The sequence below is a fragment of the Dama dama genome, chromosome 15, assembly GCF_033118175.1.
Source record: "Dama dama isolate Ldn47 chromosome 15, ASM3311817v1, whole genome shotgun sequence".
NCBI lineage: Eukaryota > Metazoa > Chordata > Mammalia > Artiodactyla > Cervidae > Dama > Dama dama.
Window position 1 is genome coordinate 10,926,799 of NC_083695.1, and position 20,777 is coordinate 10,947,575.

At 46.8% G+C, this 20,777-nt stretch overlaps 1 protein-coding gene across 2 annotated transcripts in view; it reads right to left on the reverse strand.

Moving 5' to 3' along the window:
• Positions 1-20,777, reverse strand: part of SLC35F3 (solute carrier family 35 member F3) — a 401,913-nt gene that overhangs the window by 97,934 nt on the left and 283,202 nt on the right. For both annotated transcript variants that reach the window (XM_061162992.1, XM_061162993.1), the window contains one exon: positions 17,182-17,506. In XM_061162992.1, coding sequence (XP_061018975.1) covers positions 17,182-17,506 — 325 coding nt within the window. The remainder of the gene's footprint in view (positions 1-17,181; positions 17,507-20,777) is intronic.

Here is a 20,777-nt window from a genome sequence, read left to right on the forward strand (position 1 = left end):
TGGGAATTACGAACAAATTGGACTTATGAATGTGCTCTCAGAATGGAAACTGTTCATATGCAAGGGACTTGGTGTATTCAGAATAAAAATAAAGCTCCACAGAAGCTTTTGGGTAGTGAGGATGCCAAAATGCATGTGGTGGATGACACAGGTTTTCAGATGGACTTCAGCTCTATGGGTTGGGGTAGAAACATGGGGACTGTACTAATGAGCATATTAGCGGCTGTGTCAACCGCACTAATTCAGTGGCTGAGCACAAGAGAAGTTCAGTTCTGATCCATGGTATTGGAAGACAGGTGGAATTTTACCACTTGGTGATTCTCCTATTTGCCTTGCCAAAAATGTACACACATCATGCTGTTTCTGCTCTTGGCATTTCAAAAAGGACCACAGGATACTGGTACCATTCCATCCAGGCTGAACAAGATAAAGGCTGTCTTTGATCACTGACATTGATGGCATGGAGATCCTTCGTGGTTTTTCCATGATCCACTTTCACCAAGGGGTGGATTTGAAAGTAGCGGTGAGGATGAAAATTAGTGGGTTTAAGAACGAACTCAGGAAGAAAAAAGGAAGACAGCGAGTAAAGACAGATCTTCTTAGGTAGTCTTTTGTTTTGTTTTAACCTCAATTACTTAAAAACTTGTCACATTTGGGAACCAGTGGCTCTTCCATCTTTGAGAACCTGGGAATCCTGTGCAGGCAGGCAGTGGGGCAGGGAAGAAGAAGGTGGGAAATGTTTGCCTGCCCTTGAGTTACCTTTGCTGACCACCTTGGAGGGAAGTCCCTTGGCCTAACGTAGATGCAGAGGGAGGCTGGGAGATATAGTTCCTTGCCAGACACTTCTCCTGGCAACAATCCCACAATGTGGTAGGAAGAGCAAGGACCTCATGATGGATGTCCCCATCTCTGCTGCAGGATGATCCCAAAGTTCTTCGCGGTGCCAGTGACTATGAGTTGCCAGACTTGGTTCCCCTGGAGGGCTGGGGGCTTGGGCAGGAAGCTTACAAGGCTCCATCCCTCTTCTTCAAGGAAGGTCTACAAAGCCTCACAAGTCCCCCAGAAGGATCCTGTAAAATACATGTGTGCACATGCCCCTCAGTCCGCCTTGTCAATTCCATCTGCTCTCTATTCCATCTCCTTCTCTAGGTGAAGGAGAAAACACCTTCACCAAGAAACAAGGGTTCTCTCCAAGCTGGGCTTAAACACACCAACTTTCACCTAACTTTCATAAAACCAAACACTTGAAAGACAACCAGCAAAACACTGAAAAGACCAAATCCTCCTCCCTCAGCACTAATTCATAACAAAATATTTATAAGCCGATCTCCATCCTCTGGATGAAGCATCTAAAGTTCATCACTGAAAAAATTCACTTGCATTTCCACCCCCCCCACAACAAAATATTCCATAGAATGGTCCTCATGAGATATTCTTGCAATGAGGAAGCTTTAGTTTCCAGTGCTTTTAATTTCATTTATGCTATAAATTAATTATGTATGTATGGTGGAGAGTAACTCATTCAACGTAAGAGTCATAAAGTCAGGCACTTAGAAAAGAAAAGCGTGAAAGGGTCCTGATGTGCTCCAAAATGTTACAGTAAGTACATAAATCATTTTGTTTTCTAAAACAGCTGAGGAGGTAAATGTAATGCCTATAATTCTATTTTAAAAGGTCCAGGAAGCACGAGAATAGAATTTGTACAAACATCCAAAAAAGGCAGTTAGATTTGTCATCTTTTGTGACAAACTCAACTAAATGGTACGAAGCATGGCCATTAAACCAATATGTACTTTCAATGACAAAGACCTTGGCAGGGCCAGGTTCAAGGGCTCTGAGGCATAGGATACCCACCGACCGCTGGAGTCTTTCATAGAACAAAGGGGTCCACACTGGGAAATGCACCTGAAGTTTCTCAGGGACCCTCAGCTGGAGACTCACTCCCCTCCCCTCCCAGCCCTGCCATGCATCCAAGCACCGCAGGCCCAGACAGACCTGGGTGGTGGGTGGAGGGGAACATTGGCCCAAGAGGGCCTGGTCTGCTCCGGTTCACACTTGAAGTAGACAAAATGTGTTTTGGGACTTTCCCTGGTGCTGAGCGCCGAAGAATTGATGCTTTTGAACTGTGGTGTTGGAGAAGACTCTTGAGAGTCCCTTGGACTGCAAGGAGATCCAGCCAGTCCATCCTAAAGGAGATCAGTCCTGGCTGTTCATTGGAAGGACTGATGTTGAAGCTGAAACTCCAATACTTTGGCCACCTGATGCAAAGAGCTGACTCATTGGAAAAGACCCTGATGTTGGGAAAGATTGAGGGCAGGAGGGGAAGGGGATGACAGAGGATGAGATGGCTGGATGGCATCACTGACTCAACGGACATGAGTTTGGGTGAACTCCGGGAGTTGTTGATGGACAGGGAGGCCTGGCGTGTTGTAGTCTATGGGGGTCGCAAAGAGTCAGACACGACTGAGTGAACTGAACTGAACTGAACTGGCGGTCCAGTGTTTAGGACTCTGCGCTTTCACTGCCAAAGGCCCAGGTTCAATCCCTGGTCAGGGAACTAAGATTCCCAGGCATGGCCGAAAATATGAGTTTTGGTGAAGTGGGGAGGCGGACTCTCTGAAGTGCTCAGCATAGACCCTGGCTATATAAGAGAATATGGTTTAATTTTGCTTTAAAAATTAGGCATAATACAATGACAAAGGGGTTGGGGGAGGGATGGAGTGGGAGACTTGGGTTAGCAAATGTAAGCTATTATACTTAAGATGGATAAACAACAAGGTCCTACTGTATAGCACAGGGAACTATATTCAATATCCTGTGATAAACAATAATGGAAAAGAATATAAAAATAACAGACATAAAGTTTAGAACCACAAAAAAACCAGGCATAACAATTTCCGGTGATTGCTTTTCCCATAAGCTCCCAATTCCCTAACTGAGGAGTGAATGTCGTATAATGAAATAATATAGGAGATAATGAATGTACTCAAAAGTTCTTTGCTCTGGGACTCAGTTAGAAATGAAATAGCTCAGAGAAGTACAGTACATGCAGTAAGGCTGTTAAGGTAGAGAATGTAAATTAACCACCACCACCCCAGCAATAATTGTTCTAGTAGTGGGAGGAACTGTGGCCACTGTTAATTCAGTGCCAATCAATGGTCAAATTCAAACAAGTACCCTGATCCTACAGCCAGCCTGTAGAAGTAGGCATTATTGGCCCATTGTTAAATATCAGATCACTGAACAGAAATGAAACTTTGGAGTCATGCGGAATTTTTTTAGTCATATGATTTTCATATTACTATTTTTAAAAATTTTTATTGGAGTACAGTGCTTTACAATGTTTGTTAGTTTCTTCTGTACAACAATGTGAGTCAATTATATGTATACATATATCCCCTTTTTTAAAGACTTCCTTCCCATTTAAGTCGCCACAGACCACTGGGTAGTGGTGATCCATCATGTGGATTTGTAAACAGTGGATTTGAGAACCTGAACCAGTCAGACTTCAATGCCTGGGGTTCCTTCCCTCTGTCAGGTTTCTCTTTGCATCCTTGGTGCCTGGTGCAAGCATCACACTAGTAGGTGTGCAAATACTATATGGGGAAGGAAGCGAGGCTATGGAAACCATTATAATGTCTGAGCCCATGGTCAGGGGTGGTCATTCCAATTTAGCTCTGCATTGTACGCAATCAGAAAACTAAGACCATGGCATCCGGTCCCATCACTTCATGGCAAATAGATGGGGAAACTGGCTGACTTTATTTTTCTGGGCTCCAAAATCACTGCAGATGGTGATTGCAGCCATGAAATTAAAAGACCCTTACTCCTTGGAAGGAAAGTTATGACCAACCTAGACAGCATATTAAAAAGCAGAGACATTACTTTGTCAACAAAGGTCCATCTAGTCAAGGCTATGGTTTTTCCAGTGGTCATGTATGGATGTGAGAATTGGACTATAAAGAAAGCTGAGTGCTAAAGAATTGATGCTTTTGAACTGTGGTGTTGGAGAAGACTCTTGAGAGTCCCTTGGACCGCAAAGAATTCCAACCAGTCCATCCTAAAGGAGATCAGTCCTGGGTGTGCATTGGAAGGACTGATGTCAAAGCTGAAACTCCAATAATTTGGCCACCTGATGTGAAGAGCTGACTCACTGGAAAAGACCCTGATGCTGGGAAAGATTGAGGGCAGGAGGAGAAGGGGACGACAGAGGATGAGATGGTTGGATGGCATCACCGATTCAATGGACATGGGTTTGGGTGGACTCCGGGAGTTTGTGATGGACAGGGAGGCCTGGCGTGCTGCGGTTCATGGGGTTGCAAAGAGTCGGACATGACTGAGCGACTGAACTGAACTGAACTCTATGCAATCAAGGCTAGGGTGCTGCCCCTGGAAGAAAAAGGATGCAACAGGGTTGTGCTTTAGCAATCTGCACAGTATCAGCATTTCCACTCCCTTTTCTTTTTTAGCTTCAAAAACCCAAAAATAACATCAAGAGTTTGACAGGACACTGCCGTCTAGACACATGAATCACCTTGCATTTTTGTCTCACCCTCAGATCACTCTAGATGACATGACCATTACATGGACCACGTGAGTTCTCTGCCCTTTTCCTGGCAAACTTGTCTCAAAGCTCACTTCTGCCAAGAAATGCCTCTTTCCCAACAGGCCAAAATAATAACAAGACATGAAGCTGTCCTCTTTGCCATGGGCTCCCCACTGGTTACATGACTTATCTAAATCTTCAGGAGGAGAAAGAATCAATCAATGTGTGGTTGGAATGTTGTCCATCACCATTACCATCATTATCATCACCATCACCACCATCATCATTACCATTATTATCATCATTATTATCACCATCACCTTCATCTCATCATCATCATCACCATTATCACCACCATCACTACCATCACCATCATCACCACCGTCACCATCATCACCATCACCATCATATTATGATCTGCAGGGAGCAGGAGGCAGGATTTGTGTGAGTTTGGAAATTCACATTTGGAGTCAACCAAAGATGGGTCAGAAACCTCTGGACCAGGTGAGGTTTGAGGTTTTATAGACACTACCATATTTAATTCTGTTCAGTTCAAACACCAGATCTCCGCAGAAACTAGGAGAGCCTGGAATAAGGGCAATGTCAATTGCAACCCTCAGAGGTAGGTATTAGGGTTTCCATTTTATAGCTAAGGAGTGAGGCTCAGAGTTTTTAATTTGCTAAATCATTTGGCAATGCGGCCAAATAAAGGCAAAGCTGGGTTTCAAACATCAGCTTTGACTAATGGCAAGCCACCTTCTTGTCATTTTATCCCAGTGCTCCAAGATAGGCTGGTAGCGTCCTCTCCGCCTTCCCCCCACATCATCCATCCTGTCCGGTGCTGCCCCCACATTCTTTCCTACGAGGAAAGAGTATCGACCATTTCTGCCCTGCTAGCATTTCTGGAGAGGTCTGGGATTGAAGCAAACAAAGGTCTCATGCCCCCTCCTCTGAGCATCTATGGCCGCTCTGATTAGTATGGATGATTTGGGTTAAAGAATCATTAAAGTTCCTTTTTCATCTTTGAGATCTCTATACAGGTATCTTTTTTGCCAAATGTGGTAAGATGTTAAAATTCTAACGCACCTGTGAGCTGGCTTGTTAGTCTTGATTCTTTGATTAGGAAGCACATGGAAAGTAAGAAATGGCTTGACATGAGCTGGTGGGATGGCAGGGCTCTGTGCCTCCTGGTGGCTTCTAGCAGTGTCCCCTCTTCCTGCCACCCCCCCACACCTGCACCTACCTCTCTGCACCTTCCCTCATGCAATGCACAGGGGATTTTTTTCCATCACCTGACCTGTACAATGTTAGTAGTAGTGTTAGTCACTCAGTCATGTCCGGCTCTTTGCGATCCCACAGACTGTACCCTGCCAGGTTCCTCTGTCTATGGGATTCCCCAGGCAAGAATACTGGAGTGGATTGCCATTCCCTTCTCCAGAGGATCTTTCTGACCCAGGGATCAAACCTGGATCGCCTGCATTGAAGGCAGATTCTTTACTGCTTGACCTACAGGGAAGACCTACAATGTTAACTGCCCCTCAAGACCCACTGCCTGGAAGATCTCCCTCTGGGACCTGGGGATTCCCTATTCTCCACCTTTTATGCCTTTAATACCGATCTTGCAAATATTCACAGGGACTCTGGTGCTTTGTGCTAACGTTGTTACTAAATCTTATTAATAAACCCAGCCTGGGGTATCTTGACCCTCAAAGAGCCATAATCACCCGATTATGGCAATTATTTAAGTGGCCAGCATTCTTCAAGTCCATAAATATAAGCACTGGAGTCAATCTTTGGGAAATTTTCAATGAAACTGCATGAGAAAAACTACACAGCTGCAGCTGAATTAGATATGCTCTGAAATTACAAGGGTAAAGAGCATAACCTCCCGAAAAACAACAGCACTGCAAAGACAAACTCTTGACATCTGTTTAAGGATGAACAGAGACCTCAGGTAACTGGGGGTTGAACAGTGACTGAAGTACATGAGAAGAGAGGAGATCAGAAGCTAACACAGTATTTCCTATTTGCCTTAGTGAAAGCTGAAAAGTCACTCCTGGATGTTCTGGACTCAACTCTGTACATGTCTGCCTGTCACTCAACTTCTCTGTGATGAGGCTGGTAGCTGTTGAACCGAGATGTGAAAGTGGGGTGGAGGTGATACCCGAGGGGAAACAAAGTGAGCTTAACTACAAATACCATGATGACAGGATAGAGCAGCAGGGATCTGGCAGCGGGGACACGACAAAAATGCATGAGGTCAGTGTCACAACCTGGGGGGCAGAGGGATGATGCTCTGTATTTCATTTCTCCACTGACACATCCCTGAATGTTTCTGATGCTGTCTTAAAACATGCAGAGACTATCTAAGCCTTTGTCAGCCACCCCCATCTCATTCCTGCCTCTGCTGACAGTGGGACCATTATGACATCTTAGATTCAGAGCATTGACTATGGACTGTCCTGTGCCTATACCATAGGTTATGATGCTCACTTGACTATGTGTGTGTGTCTGTAGGGGGAAGGAGCTTTGCCTCAGCAGCAAACCTGACCAACATCTCCTGGTATGAAGATTATTTTTTAAATGTTTTATTTTGATTGAAGTATGTGCATGCATGCTGAGTTGTTTCAGTCGTGTCCAACACTTTGTAATCCTATGGACTGTAGCCCGCCAGGCTCCTCTGTCCATGAACTTCTCCAGGCAAGAATACTAGAGTGGGTTGCCATGCCCTCCTCCAGTGGCTTTTCTCAACCCAGGAATCGAATCCATGTCTCCTGCAATGCTGGCAGATTCTTTACTACTGAGCCACCAGGGAAACCCCAACTGAAGTATAGTTGAGTTACAACATTGTGTTAGTTTTAGGTGTACAACATAGTTATTGAGTTACACACACACACACACACACACACATTTCTTTTTCAGATTCTTTTCCCATATAGGTTATTACCAAATATTAAGTAGAGTTCCCTGTGCTATACAGTAGGTCCTTGTTGGTTATCTATTTTATATATAGTAGTGCATATTTGTTAATCCCAACATCCTAATTTATTCCTACCCTTTCCCCCTTGAAGATATTTATGCATAATTACTGTTATTTACCACCAAGCAAAAGACACGGGCTAAATGACAATGGCAGTTACCAAATATTGTGCCCATTTTCTGTAAACCAGTCACAAAAACAAACCACCACCACAACATCAACTGCAAGGGCTCTGGAGGTAGCGTGTTGCTTTTTGGGTGGATAATTCTTAGAAACAAGATGGGAAACAAGACTGCTTCAAGTTAGGAAGACGGACAGCAAAAGGATGACTGTTGTTATTTCTGTTTAGTTGCTAAGTAGTGTCTGACTCTCACGACCCAATGTACTGGAGCCCGCCATGCTCCTCTGTCCGTGGGATTTTCCAGGGAAGAATACTGGAGTGGGTTGCTGAGATCTCCAGGGGATCTTCCCCACCCAGGGATTGAACCCACATCTCCTGCATTGCAGGTGTAGTCTTTACTGCTGAGCCACCAGGAAAGCCCCCAAAGATGACTGCTTGCAGGATATTCTGCCCTCTCCTCCATTCCTGGCCCTGGAGCTGGTGGTCACATAGGACTGTTGGACCCCACAGAGGCCAATCTGGTCAGACTCCCTTGCCACTGGACTCCAGTATCCTGGGCTGCAAAGATGGCTTCATCTTTGGGGCTTTAGACATCTGAGGGGCAGCAAAGTGCTCAGAACCTCCCCTCCCAGAACCACCCTTCAGTGTGTGGTCAGAGTTAACAGTCACAAGTGTACATTACTGTAGGAATGAGCAAAGAATGAATGAATCAGTGAGGAACTGGGGCTAACCCAGGCATTTGGGTCTGGATGGGGTAAGGAGGTGCTGGTGTAAGCACAAGTGCCTCCAGAAAGACACACAGGTCCCCAGCCCAACATCAATGCCGCTGCACCCAGCACTCCTGCTCCAGCCCTGCCCCATCTTTCTCCAGAGCACTCAGCACCATCTGACCTATTCTATTTCGTTTGTTTGTTTCCCAACAAAAAGGTGAGCTCCACAAAGGCCGGGCTTTTCATTTGCTCGGGTCACCACTATTTCCATAGCAGCCAAAACAGTGCCTGACACACAGCAGTCCCTTGGCGGATTTTGTGGCCTGAGTGAAGAGTTGTCTCTGTCTTCCTAGAATGGAGGGGTCCCTGTGGCCCTGTTTCCAGAGAGTCCTCAGTCTCGGGAGAAGAACTGTTGGTGGCAGCAGTGGGTCACGGCATGTTCAGGGCTCAGGGAAGAAAAAGCGAGCAAGGAGGCCCATCAGCTCCCATCAGGTGGGAGGCCTGACCGCGCCAGGACGGCTGGGTGTGCTGGGGCATCGCTAATTAGGGCGACCTTGGCCATGCCTTCCTGTCCACCACGGGCCTGAAAAACACATACCAGTGTTTCCCGGAAAGAAGATACCCCCTCCAATTTCCAGAATGCCCGAGTTAGACAAGAAAATAACCACTGAAATGCTTTTCAGCAACGTTAAGAGTTTGCTTTCAGCTGAAGGAGAAGCTGACAATTCACAGCAAGACACTCAGCCTTCTAGGTCCGCACTCCAAACAAAGAAACAAAAACCATAATACTGAGTCATTCTGCCTCTGATATGAGATGGGCACGTGTTCTGTGCCCAGTTAAATAATTAGCACTCCGACTCTTACTTTTGAAAGTAGCTCTGATTAGATCATCCCTGGACTCAAAAACTTTCAGACGCTCCCACTGCCTGGGGAATAAAGCCCCAGTCTCTTGACCCAGCGCCTAGAGGTCTCCCCATGGATAGTGGTACGGTAAGTCCACCAAATGTCTGCTTAGTCCTGCTGTCAACTGAAGCCTGTCCTCGCACTCAAGCCGCGGCCCAGACAGTTTGCCCTGCCTTCTCCTCCTTACATCCCATTCTGTTTTCATGTGGGTGTCTCTCCCACTTGGATGTGAGCTCCTAAGTTCAGAACAACATCTGTGTCACCCACACATGCCCGCATGCCTCGTGGATGAAAAATGTCACCTGCCATATCAGTAAACAAAGGATGTCACATTAAAGTCACCCCGACAGTGAGCACGGAGGGGACTCAGGATGGAAACAAACAGGATACCATCTCCAAACCCTCAGCCACCCCCAACCCTGCACCCCAAAGGGACTCAGGATGGGAAAGCATAGGATACTGGCCTTGGGTAGCTGAGTTGTATCAAAGGAATGATTTCAAAGGGCCCAGACTTTACATCTCACCATACATGGCAAAGTGCTAAATTCCTTACTCTGAGATATATGGTTTTCTTTAATTAACAGTAATCTTTTAACAGGGCTTTCCAGTTGGCACAGTGGTAAAGAATCTGCCTGCTAATGCAACAGACATGGGTTTGATCCCTGGGTTAAGAAGAACCCCTGGAGTAGGAAATGGCAACCTACTCCAGTATTCGTGCCTGGGAAATCCCACGGTCAGAAGAGCCTGGTGGGCTACAGTCCATAGTGTTGCAAAGAGTAGGACATGACTGAGCAACTAAGCATGAAGGCAGTCTTTGGATGTTCTGACTATCTGGTCTTTGTTGCAAAAACTACTATATGTTCTGGCTCCTCTCATACATCTCCAGAGTAATTCTTTAGTGCTGAGAGGCTGTATCTCAGGCTTAAGTTCTTAGAATGTCTGCTGAATAAAATATAATTCTTAACTCATGTTGTGTACTTTTTTCAGTCAAATCCTTGACACACAGACATTGGGCTTGTGCTTGTTCAACGGGCCTGGCCGCCACATGCCCTCAGTCCTATCCTTGACAGAGGGATAATGGTACAGTAAGCCCCCGACACATGAGCAAGTTCTGTTACGAGAGCGCGTTTGTAAGTCCAGTTTGTTCGTAAGTCCAACAACGTTAGCTTAGGTACCCAACTAATACAATCAGCTATATAGTACTGGACGGTAACAGGTTTACAAGATTCCTCACAGAAGTAATAAATAAAGCTCTCTACGCCAGGGTTTCCCTGGAGGTTCAGCTGGTAAAGAATCCGCCTGCAATACAGGAGACTTGGGTTTGATCCCTGGGTTGGGGAGATCCCCTGGAGAAGGGAACAGCTACTCACTCCAGTACTCTGGCCTGGAGAATCCCATGGACTGTATAATCCATGGATGGCTTCGCAAAGAGTTGGACACGACTGAGCAAACTTTACTTTCACTTCACTTTCACATAAATAATACATAAAAAACAAACACAGAAAATAAACCATTTTAAATCTTACTGTATCTTGAAAAATACAGTAGTATAGCACAACAGCTGTGCATATTCTCATCTTTGAAAGTTTGCAACTTGAAGGTTTCTATGTAGGAGACTTACTGTATTGCTAAAGATCCAATCTGATGACTTTTCTGCCATCCCCACTCCCTCCCAACATTCACACCAGAATCTAAACCTCTCTGCAGGCACTGGAGTCTGGAGTCTGCTCCCACTGCCCTCCCTTCCTCCTGACCTCCCCCACTCACCTCCCACACAGGATCAGAGCTTCTCAGGCACCAGGCCCTCTGCCAGCCTTGATGCCACTCCCATACCCACTCAGAATTCGGCACCTACAGGTCCAGCTGCTCCTCTTTTAAGAGACTGCTCCCTGGTCATTTCCTCCAAGAAACCCCCCATCTGCCCTAGGACCCAAGTACCTGGGCCTCTCCCCAGGGGCCCCTGTGCATACCCTCATCCTGTTTGTCTATCTGACTCTTCCAGGGATGTGAGCTCTTTGAGGACAGAGACCATGGATAATTGTGTCCCTGGGAAGATGTGCAATTACCATTTCCAGAAGGCACAGACCTCCAGACTGGGACGCCCTGCTCCTTAGACTTTGAACGTTATAGCTGCAAGACCCCTTGTGGATCCCGCGTAAGTCTGTCCAGGCAGAAGCACACACCTGGCCCCTGGGGACTGAAGACAGACAGGAGGCATCAAAACTGTGTTCTCTCCTTTCCTGGCTCAGAATGTCTGTGGGCGTTTCTGAAGCAGAATCAACTGGCTAGCTTCCAGAAGGCTGAAACTACAAAAGGCAGAAGGAAACATTGGTCACCACGGCATGGTTCACTTTTCTGGAAGCTCCAAGTTAGCAGAAGGTTCTAGCACTAGCTCATGAAAAGAGGTCACCACTGGGAGAAATTCCTGAAAGACCTTCTGATAAGGCCTTGAGTGCCCCAGATCTGCTCTGGCTGATTCCTGCTTGCCGTGGCGGCCTCTGGGATCAGAGACACCGTCCACCTGTCTCAGGGTCAGAGAAGCTAGAAGGCTGTATGTCATCATCATGCCTGCCCGTGACAGTCTTTCCAGGGTCACGAACCTGACATAGCTTCCCCTGTGTGCCTCCCTCTGGTGCCCGGCTTCACACAGACTCCTGGGAGCTGAACCCCCTCTCAGGTCACGCCTGCAGTTTCCACAGCACCCACATGCATCCCTCTGGTCAGAACCCTCCCTGAGTACTGAGCACCTCAGGGCATCTCAGTGCCCTGGCTGGCCGTCAGTGAGAAGCAGGGAAGGTGAGGGTGGGAATGTTGATGGTCTGGGGAAAGAAGGAAGTTTTTAGCAGGTTACTGGGGAGACCACAGGCTTGAGGCTGAACATTCAGGACAGCTGGGTTTGGGAGGTTTTCACACCCACACTCCAGTTCTGGACAACAAAGCCTGATATGAGGAAGGCCTGATCATTCTATAATGCCTTGTGCACCCAGCAGACCTGCAAGCTGATTTCCTTTTATTTATTTTTTTGGTTGCATTGTGAGGCATGTAGGATCTTAGTTCCCCAACCAGGGATCAAACCCACGCCCACTGCGTTGGAAGCTCAGAGTCTTAACCAGTGCACCACCAGGGAAGTCCCTGCAAGTTGATTTCTGCAAAGTGTAATACCTGCCTGACTCTGCAGGGGTGGGCAGTCCTGGCAGATCCACTCCTGCAGTTTAAGAGTTGGTCTAACGCTGTGCCCTAAAGGCTGTGAAATGCCATAAAAATGCCAGGGACTATCACTGTGTTGTGATATTCTCTATGGGGTACAAGGCAGCCCATGCTTACTTTATCAGCTGCCTTGTACCCCATAGAGGATATCACAACACAGTGATAGCTCCTGGCATTTTTATGGCATTTCACAGCCTTTAGGGCATGGTGTCTCATTCAATCACACAACAATCTTTTGTGCTAAATGGTGTATGTGTCATCACCCTCTGTTTACAAACAAGCATCTGAGGCTCCTGGAGCGTAAAAGACTTGCCCAAGGAGCCTCCCCTCTCTCGCAAGTGGCAGCAGATCAGGACTCAAACATCCTTGGAGCCCAAAGAGAGTCGCCTGCCAACTGATATGGTATGGTGAGTCCTGCTTCCTACGTTTCAGCAGATCAGCAGCATTTTAAAAACCTGAGATTCAAGAACTCCAGGGCCTTGACAGTCCAAGGGCAGCCCGTGGGTCAGCAGCACCAGCAACTCCTGGAAGCTCATTAAGAAAGCAGAACCTCACATCCACCCAGACCTACGGAATCAACGTCGGCCTATCGACAAGATCCCAGAGACTCAGAGTTTGAGGCAATATATGATTTCCTCCCTGTGCTTTGGCTGACTTTTCTAGCCTCACGTTGGGGAACTAGCCTCAGTGGGGAGGTCTCGAAGGAAAGAAACTTCTACCTGATTGTTTCCTGAAAACCACTAGAAAAGTTGGTTTATCTGGCCAGCTTCACACTCTGAAAATGGTCTCTACCTTTTTCCTTCTCTCCCCAGCTTCCTGCTGAAACTTTCACCCAGAGATACGTATGCTCAGTTGACTCTAGATTTTCCATTCATTTCAATAAAAGCACAAACATGGAAGATGCGATTTCAGTTTGCCTTGATTTCTGGGAATCCTAATATCTGTTTAAAGAACTCCCAATGTGATAGGGGATTAAGACGTACAAACTACTGATACCAAAAAGGACCCAATGGGGCTCCTGGCACAAAAGCTTTTCTGTATCCCCTGAGAAATGGAGTATTTCCTGTATAGCAGTAAAGAAGGTTGTCACAGCCATCAGTGATTCCAGCCCTCCAGGGCACTCAGGAAGGAGAGGAATACCTGCACAATCTGGCAGCCACTAGGCTGCAGCCACTCCCTGTAGTGAGCACTGAGGAACTCACGATGTGAAGAAACAGGATAGGGGCCCCAGGATAGCTGAGATGCATATGAAAGGAATGAGTTCAGTGACCCCAGACTCTTGCATCTTTTCCATACATAGAAAAGTGGTAAATTCCTTAACTTGGGATAACTGGTTTTCTTTAATTCACAAAAATACTTTTGATGTTCAGACAACTTGCCCTTAGTTGCAATCTTCTATACAACCTGACACTGCCCACCCCCACCTTGCTGCCTCCGCCCCACTCCCACCCCCCACCCCACACCCCCCACCCTGGCTCCCAGGAGCAGTTTTCTCAGGTCACTTGAGATGCTGTCTCCCAGCCCTGAAGTCCTAAAAATCCCTGCTGAATAAAACGTAACTCTCAACTTTTAGGTTGTCACTATTTTTTAAGTCAACACCCCCAGTTTTTGATTACAGGAAACAGGCTGCATTCAGCCTCCATGGCCTCCTCTGAGGTCCAATGAGCAGGTTCAAACAGATGCTAATCAGAGAAGGGAGGGGATTGGGAGATGAGGAAGGAACAGGCAAGAAACAGCAGTGCTGGGGCAGGGTCTTGTTCCCCTCAAGGGATACACAGGAAAATATGACTGAGCCATTCTGCAGACACTGAAAGCCCCAGCAGGTGGGAGAAGTTAACTGTGTGCTGCCCACAAGCACGTAGACCCCAGACCAATTGGAACAGAAGGATGATGAAGCTGACTCCTACCTTCCTCACCACCAACCAATCAGAAGAATGCTCGTGAGCTGATCACATCCTCTCTGAACCATTAAGATGAAACTCCTCACCCCGCCCTCCGGGTCAGGACACACAGTTTTGAAGGCATTAGGCTGCTGTGGTCCTCTTTGCCTGGTAAAGCAATAAAGCTATTTTTTTCTACTTCACCCAAAACTCTGTCTCTGAGATTTAATTTGGTATTGGGGTATGGAGGCCTGATTTGGCCTCACTATTAGGTATAAAACAAACTACATGGATATACAGTTCAATGTGGAGAAACAGCCAATATTTTATAATAACTATAAATGGAGTTTAGCCTCTAAAAACTGTGAATTACTAGATTGCACACCTAAAACTTATATAATATTGTACATCAACTAAACATCAAAAAAAAAAAAACAAACAGCCAAAAAAAAGAACTCCCAGTTTGAGATGTGACATAGTCATGAGTTTCTAGGTAAAGTATGTGATGTTAACATTTTCCTCTCCCTTTTCTGAGAAAGAATATTCTTTCACTTCTCTAGTGGTGTGCCTAGATTAACTGACACACCCAATCATTGACTGGTAAAATCAGCAGCTCTGTTTAGACACAAGCACAACACAATTTATAACCAGAAAGATTTTTTTTTTTTTTAAGTGGTAAGCTCAGCTTTAGTACAGAAATTGGGCAAGGTTTTACCTGGTTTCTCTAATCAAGTTATGGTCTTGCCCCCTGCCCTCCACTGTTCTCCAGCTGACATAATAATCACTATGATTCTCTTCTGATTTTTCCCAGATATTTTTAACAGGCAGACCATAAGCTGAAATCAAGTTGTGACATCTTTCTATGTTTAATCTGCTTCAGTGATCTTTCGTTTTTTCCCCTACCTTGACCTTTTAACCAACTGAGCTTGGTTATTTCTGTGTTGTTTTCAGCACAATTAATTAATGGTGCTGGGCCTGCACTAAATGGCCAGCAATGCCAGTCTTGTCCCAAGGTGAGTGTTATGTTAAAGACACATGCTTAGGGCAGTGGCTGGTGTTGCCTCTCAGGGATACCCTCTTTGAATCCACATGTTCGAACAAAGCAGAAAAAGACCATTTCATCTTCCCTCCAGTAATTCTCCATGAAGAAAGGGCACATATACCCATTTGGCGAGAGGCAGTAGCATACTATCCTACTCTGTTTAAAGAAAGGCAAACTCCTAATTACAAACTGAATACACTCAGGGCTACTTTACTGTTAATGCATTATTTACTGAATATTTGCTTTTCTCTGTGACTAAAAGCAGGCCATTATTTCTCTCCTGACTTTGGGACAATCTGGGGCTCTGTTAAAGTTTCTAAACCCATCTGTTTCAGTCTGCTTTTAGCTGCTGTTCAGAAGAGGTACATTAAGTGCCTCTCGAGTGATTTCTGGCTGGGCCATGAAGCCACTGATTTAAGTCAACACTGACAATGCCCCAGGCCTGGGCTCCGGTTCTGAGTCCCAGGCTGCCACATGCCTGTCTCCAGAACTCACTCCCAGTCCTTTCCACTAAGGGATGCTGGTCATTCCAAGCTCACCAGTGCTCCTTCCTCTAGAAAGAGTGCTCTGACTTACCGCTTGGCCTTTTAAAGGAGCCAGTCCAAATTATCTCGGACCATTCAAAAACTTTGGCGCCTCACACCTCCAAGTTGAATTAGACATTGACAAAATGGTAGAATCTCAGAAAAAAAATTCTGATCAGAGTATAACCTTCATTCCTAAAACCTCTTTACTCCTTGGACTCAATGATGTTTTTAGCTACCTTGCAACTTCTAAAGGCAACTTTTCAGACCGGGGCTGAAGTTTGAACCAAAGGGTAAATGGGACACGGTGACTGTATAGGGGGTTTGGTGGGGTGGAAGTAAGGGGGTGGGGTGGAAAGAAGGCAGTGGTGAAGGAGTAAACAACCCTCAACTTCCAAATTTTTTTCCACCTCTGAAGCTGATGAAAGATAAATTCCCCAGGCCCACCTGGTCACCTTGGCCAGTATTCTTTCCTGTTGTTGTTTTTTTTTTTTCTCCTGAGTAGATCTGATTTGGGCCAACAGTAAGGTCCTTGACATAGTCACAGAGGACCTCAGCTTTGGGAGATCATGAGATCTAGGTATGGACATAGATGATACCCCAGGGCCAACACTAAGCATATGATTCTGGAGGAGGTTGGAGCACCCTGCTGTACATTGTGGCAGAGGGCTGGCATCTGGACTTCTGACCTCTTTTAAAGGGAGGTCATATCAATGAGAAAATATGCTTGCGTAAATACAGTCAACAGAGTTCAGACAATGCTTTGACGTTGATGGCAACACTGCCAGATATTCAGACACCCCCTCCAACCACATAATCAAAAGAGGAAATGGCTTGTGTCCAGAGGAAAAGAGTAATCAAGTCTTCGCCATGAGCATTCGCGGGGTCGAGAAGGTAAGTTACAGGGAGTAGCCACTTCACCTGGCTCCATGGACCTATCCTCAGCCCAGTCTGAGGAGGATAACAGAGCCATACAGTTTTCCTGTTTCTACCCCTTCTGGGGACTTACCACAGCCCATCTCTGCAAGCTGCTGCCTTCTCCTGCCTACTAGAAAGGAGTTCCTAGGGCTGAAGGGCTAGAGGCAGAGGAAGGCTGTTCACCACTTCTGAGGGGAATGAATTCCGATCCTGGAACCTCACTAAGACAAAGAGTGACACGGTGACTTCTCCCTACTGTGTCTGCTGGCCCCTCTCATCACCCGCCCGGCAGCATCAGCGTTCGGGAGAGCAGCCCCATGCTGAGCCAGCATCCCAGCGGAGGTGCCTACCTGTATCTCTGCTTCACTGACTGCTTCTCCGCTGACTTGCAGATGTGCCCCGCGTAGTACAAGGGGAAGAATAAAAAGTTCCAGTTGGTGGCAAACCACGTCAGGGTGAAGGGAGCATCGAACTTCCTGAAGGTCAGCTTGGCGAGCTGCGTGGCGCCTGCCCAGGAGGCGCACACGCACAGCACCACCGCCACGCCCCAGAAGATCTTCTTGAGCTGCGCGCGGGAGCACCTCCAGCAGCGGCGGCTCGGTCTCCCACCGGCCTCGGTCCCCGCCGGCGCCTGGGCCTCCGCCGGGCCCGGGGAGTCCCGGGGGCGCTCCTCCCCTGGCGGCAGAGAAGGGAGAGGTTAACTGGGGCCCGCACACCTTCACGTGGCCAGGCTGAACGGGGTTGGGGTGACAGGGATGCCAAGAAGGTAACCGAACCCCCACTGCTATTGTTATTGACACCCTGCGGAGGAGGAGGGTTGGCGGGGGGTGGGGGGGGGGGAGGCGGGGAATGGGGGCCTGGAGGCAGCTTCCTGAAACAAAACTTGAAAGAAACTCTGGTTTTCTTATCCTCTAGAATTGTTGTTGTTGTTTAATCGCCAGGTCGTGTCCTACACTTCCTCTAGAACCCTCTAGAAGCTTGAACCCCAAAAGATGGTTCAGCCGTGGGCTGGCAGCATCAGCACCACCCCCAGCTTGCTGGCAATGCGGAATCTCCAGAACCCGGGCATCAGATGGTGTATTTCAGCAGGTGATCTCTGTGCACACCTGGAGAAGCGGAAACATTTCTCCAGGACGCAGAGTGGCTGAAATGTTTTTCCAAATATTTCACCAATATTTCAGCTCACAGGGACTGATGTTCAGTCCCAGCGCTGGGCAATGCTATGGGCTGGGATTCCCTCCTGAGAAGGTCACAACATTGACCTCTAGAAGCTCCCGTTACAGTGACAGAAGCTCCTCCGTGCCTGTCACTTAAGGGCATGGATGCCAACAGACTCACTTTCTTTTGCATGTAGAGCAAAAACAGGTTGTCCTGGAACTTCCCTGGTGATCCAGTGGCTAAGACTCTGCGCTTCCAATGTAGGGGGTGTGGGTTTGATCCCTGGTCTAGGAACTAAGATCCCACATGACTGTGGGGTGTGGCCAAAAAAAAAAAAAAAAGAAATATATATCTGTCACTGGTTGGAAAAGACCCTGATGCTAGGGAAGACTGAGGGCAAGAGGCGAAGGGGACGGCAGAGGATGAGATGGTTGGATGGCATCACTGACTCCATGGACATGAGTTTGAGCAAGCTCTGGGGGATGGTGAAGGACAGGGAAGCCTGGCGTGCTGCGGTCCATGGGGTCGCAGAGAGGTATGACAGGAGTGGATGAACAACAACCCTCTTGCTCCTCTATTTGCTCTTACTGACTCCTAGCTGATGGCCGTCAGTCCCACTGTGAAGTGTTACTTAAAACCCACAGCCTCTGGCAGCTGGTGCTCTGAAAGCCCTCGGGCGATCTGCCGGAGGGCCGTGTGACTTCTGGAAGCCAGGCTGCAGCAGCACTGTTCCCACAGACCATGAGAAAACGGAAAAGGCATTCTCTTCCACTGTTTGGTTTCCATTCATGATTGTGTGCATGTCAGTCAGCTGGAAATTTAAACAGAACTGTAACTTGTGTAAGGTGTGACCATGGATGGGGGCGAATTTCCAAGAGATGGCCTACTTGCCTTTCATATGTTCAGCCAGGCACTCAGCTGAAAGAGGGCAGAATCTACAGTGGTGCAGGAGATGGGTACAGAGTATATTGGGGTCAAATGGTACACTGTGGACGTTGTTTAAACTTAATTGTAATTTTAATAGCTCTAATACTATGAAACAAGTTTTATATATTACACTGTCTGAAATATAATAATTCTTTTAAAAATATTTATTTACTTATTTGGCCATGCCAGATCCTAGTTGTGGCACTCAAGAGCTTGGTAACTTTAAACGTAGCATGGTAGCATGTGAGAACTCTAGTTTCAGCAGCAAGGATTGAACCCAGGTCCCTGCATTGGGAGTGTGATGTCTTAGCCACTGGACCAAGGGAAAGCCCCAGAACTATAATAATTCTATGAGGCAAAATTCTGATTCAAGGTAGCCTATTATATGTTGTTATTATTTAGTCACTAAGTCACGTCTGACTCTTTGCGACCCCTATGGACTGTAGCCCACCAGGCTCCTCTGTCCATGGGATTTCCCAGGCAAGAATACTGGAGTGGGTTGCCATTTCCTTCTTCAGGGGATCTTCCTGACCCAGGGATTGAACCCTCGCCTCCTTCATTGGCAGGTGGATTCCTTACTATTGAGTCACATGGGAAACTCCAGCCTATTATATAGGTGTTAGCTAATCGTAGCATTAATTGCCAAGTCTGGCTGTATCTCTCTTTTGTGTTTTTTTGGCCATACCACACAACCTGTGGGATCTTAATTTCCTGACCAGGGATCAAATCCAGGTCCTCAGCAGTGAAAGTGCAGAGTCCCAATCACTGGATTGCCAGGGAAGTCCCAGGTTGTATTGCTTTTAGCCAAGGGTAATCCAAACTCGATGGGCATGAGTTTGAGTAAACCCCGGGAGTTGATGATGGACAGGGAGGCCTGGCGTGCTGCGATTCATGGGGTCGCAAAGAGTCAGACACGACTGAGCGACTGAACTTAACTGAACTGAATCCAAAGCCTTTGTAGCTGGCCAAGGAGAGACAAAATGTCCTTTACTGATCCCAAATCCTTGACACCATCTAGTAAATGTATTGTGCGCCTGTACCTGCTTTATTAATATATATTCTCCCTCCTCCTCTTTCTTTTCATGTGTGCATATATCTGAGTCAGAAAGTACTTCGAAAACCACATGCTTGACCACCTCTGAGCTTCCAACAAGTTGTGTGTTTCTGGCATGGGCTGCAGAGAGGGGAGAAGCAGAGGGGGCAAAAGTAAGGAAGATCCCTCTCCTTCTGCCTGATACCCTTCCACTAGGACGTTGTGACTTTGTTCACAGTGAACCACTACAACTTCCATTTTCAGATAGAAGCACACATGTTTTAGTTTGTACACTAAGTCCCTGACATTTGGGGGTGAGCCTCTGCAACCCGTCACCACTGAGTGTTCAAGCAGTGTTAGGGTTGGCAGATTCTTTGACCACCAGCATCAACTATCAGAAACTCATACCAAGAAGATAATTACGGAGATGAAAAAAAAAAATGTCCACATAGAAAGGAAATGCAGTTTCACAGTACGAACTGGCCATTTAAGAATAGAACCTAGAGGAGGCTGAAAAAAAAAATTCAGGCTCCTAACATGTTTTTCATCCAGTTTTGCATTATGGCCAATTAAGTTTGAAAACTTAAAGAATGAAGCTATGACTGATGCTATGCAGTGTTACAATGAAGGAAAAAAATCACCAAATCATGTAATATTGTACTGTTAGGACTTCCTGGTGGTCCAGTGGTTAAGATTCTGCCCTCCAATGGAGAGGATGTGGGTTCAATCCCTGGTTGGGGAAAGATCCCACATGCTGCCCGGGGGGGGTGGGGGTGGGGTGGGGTGGGGGAGTGGGGAACCACCCAAATAAACAAAACAAACTGAGCT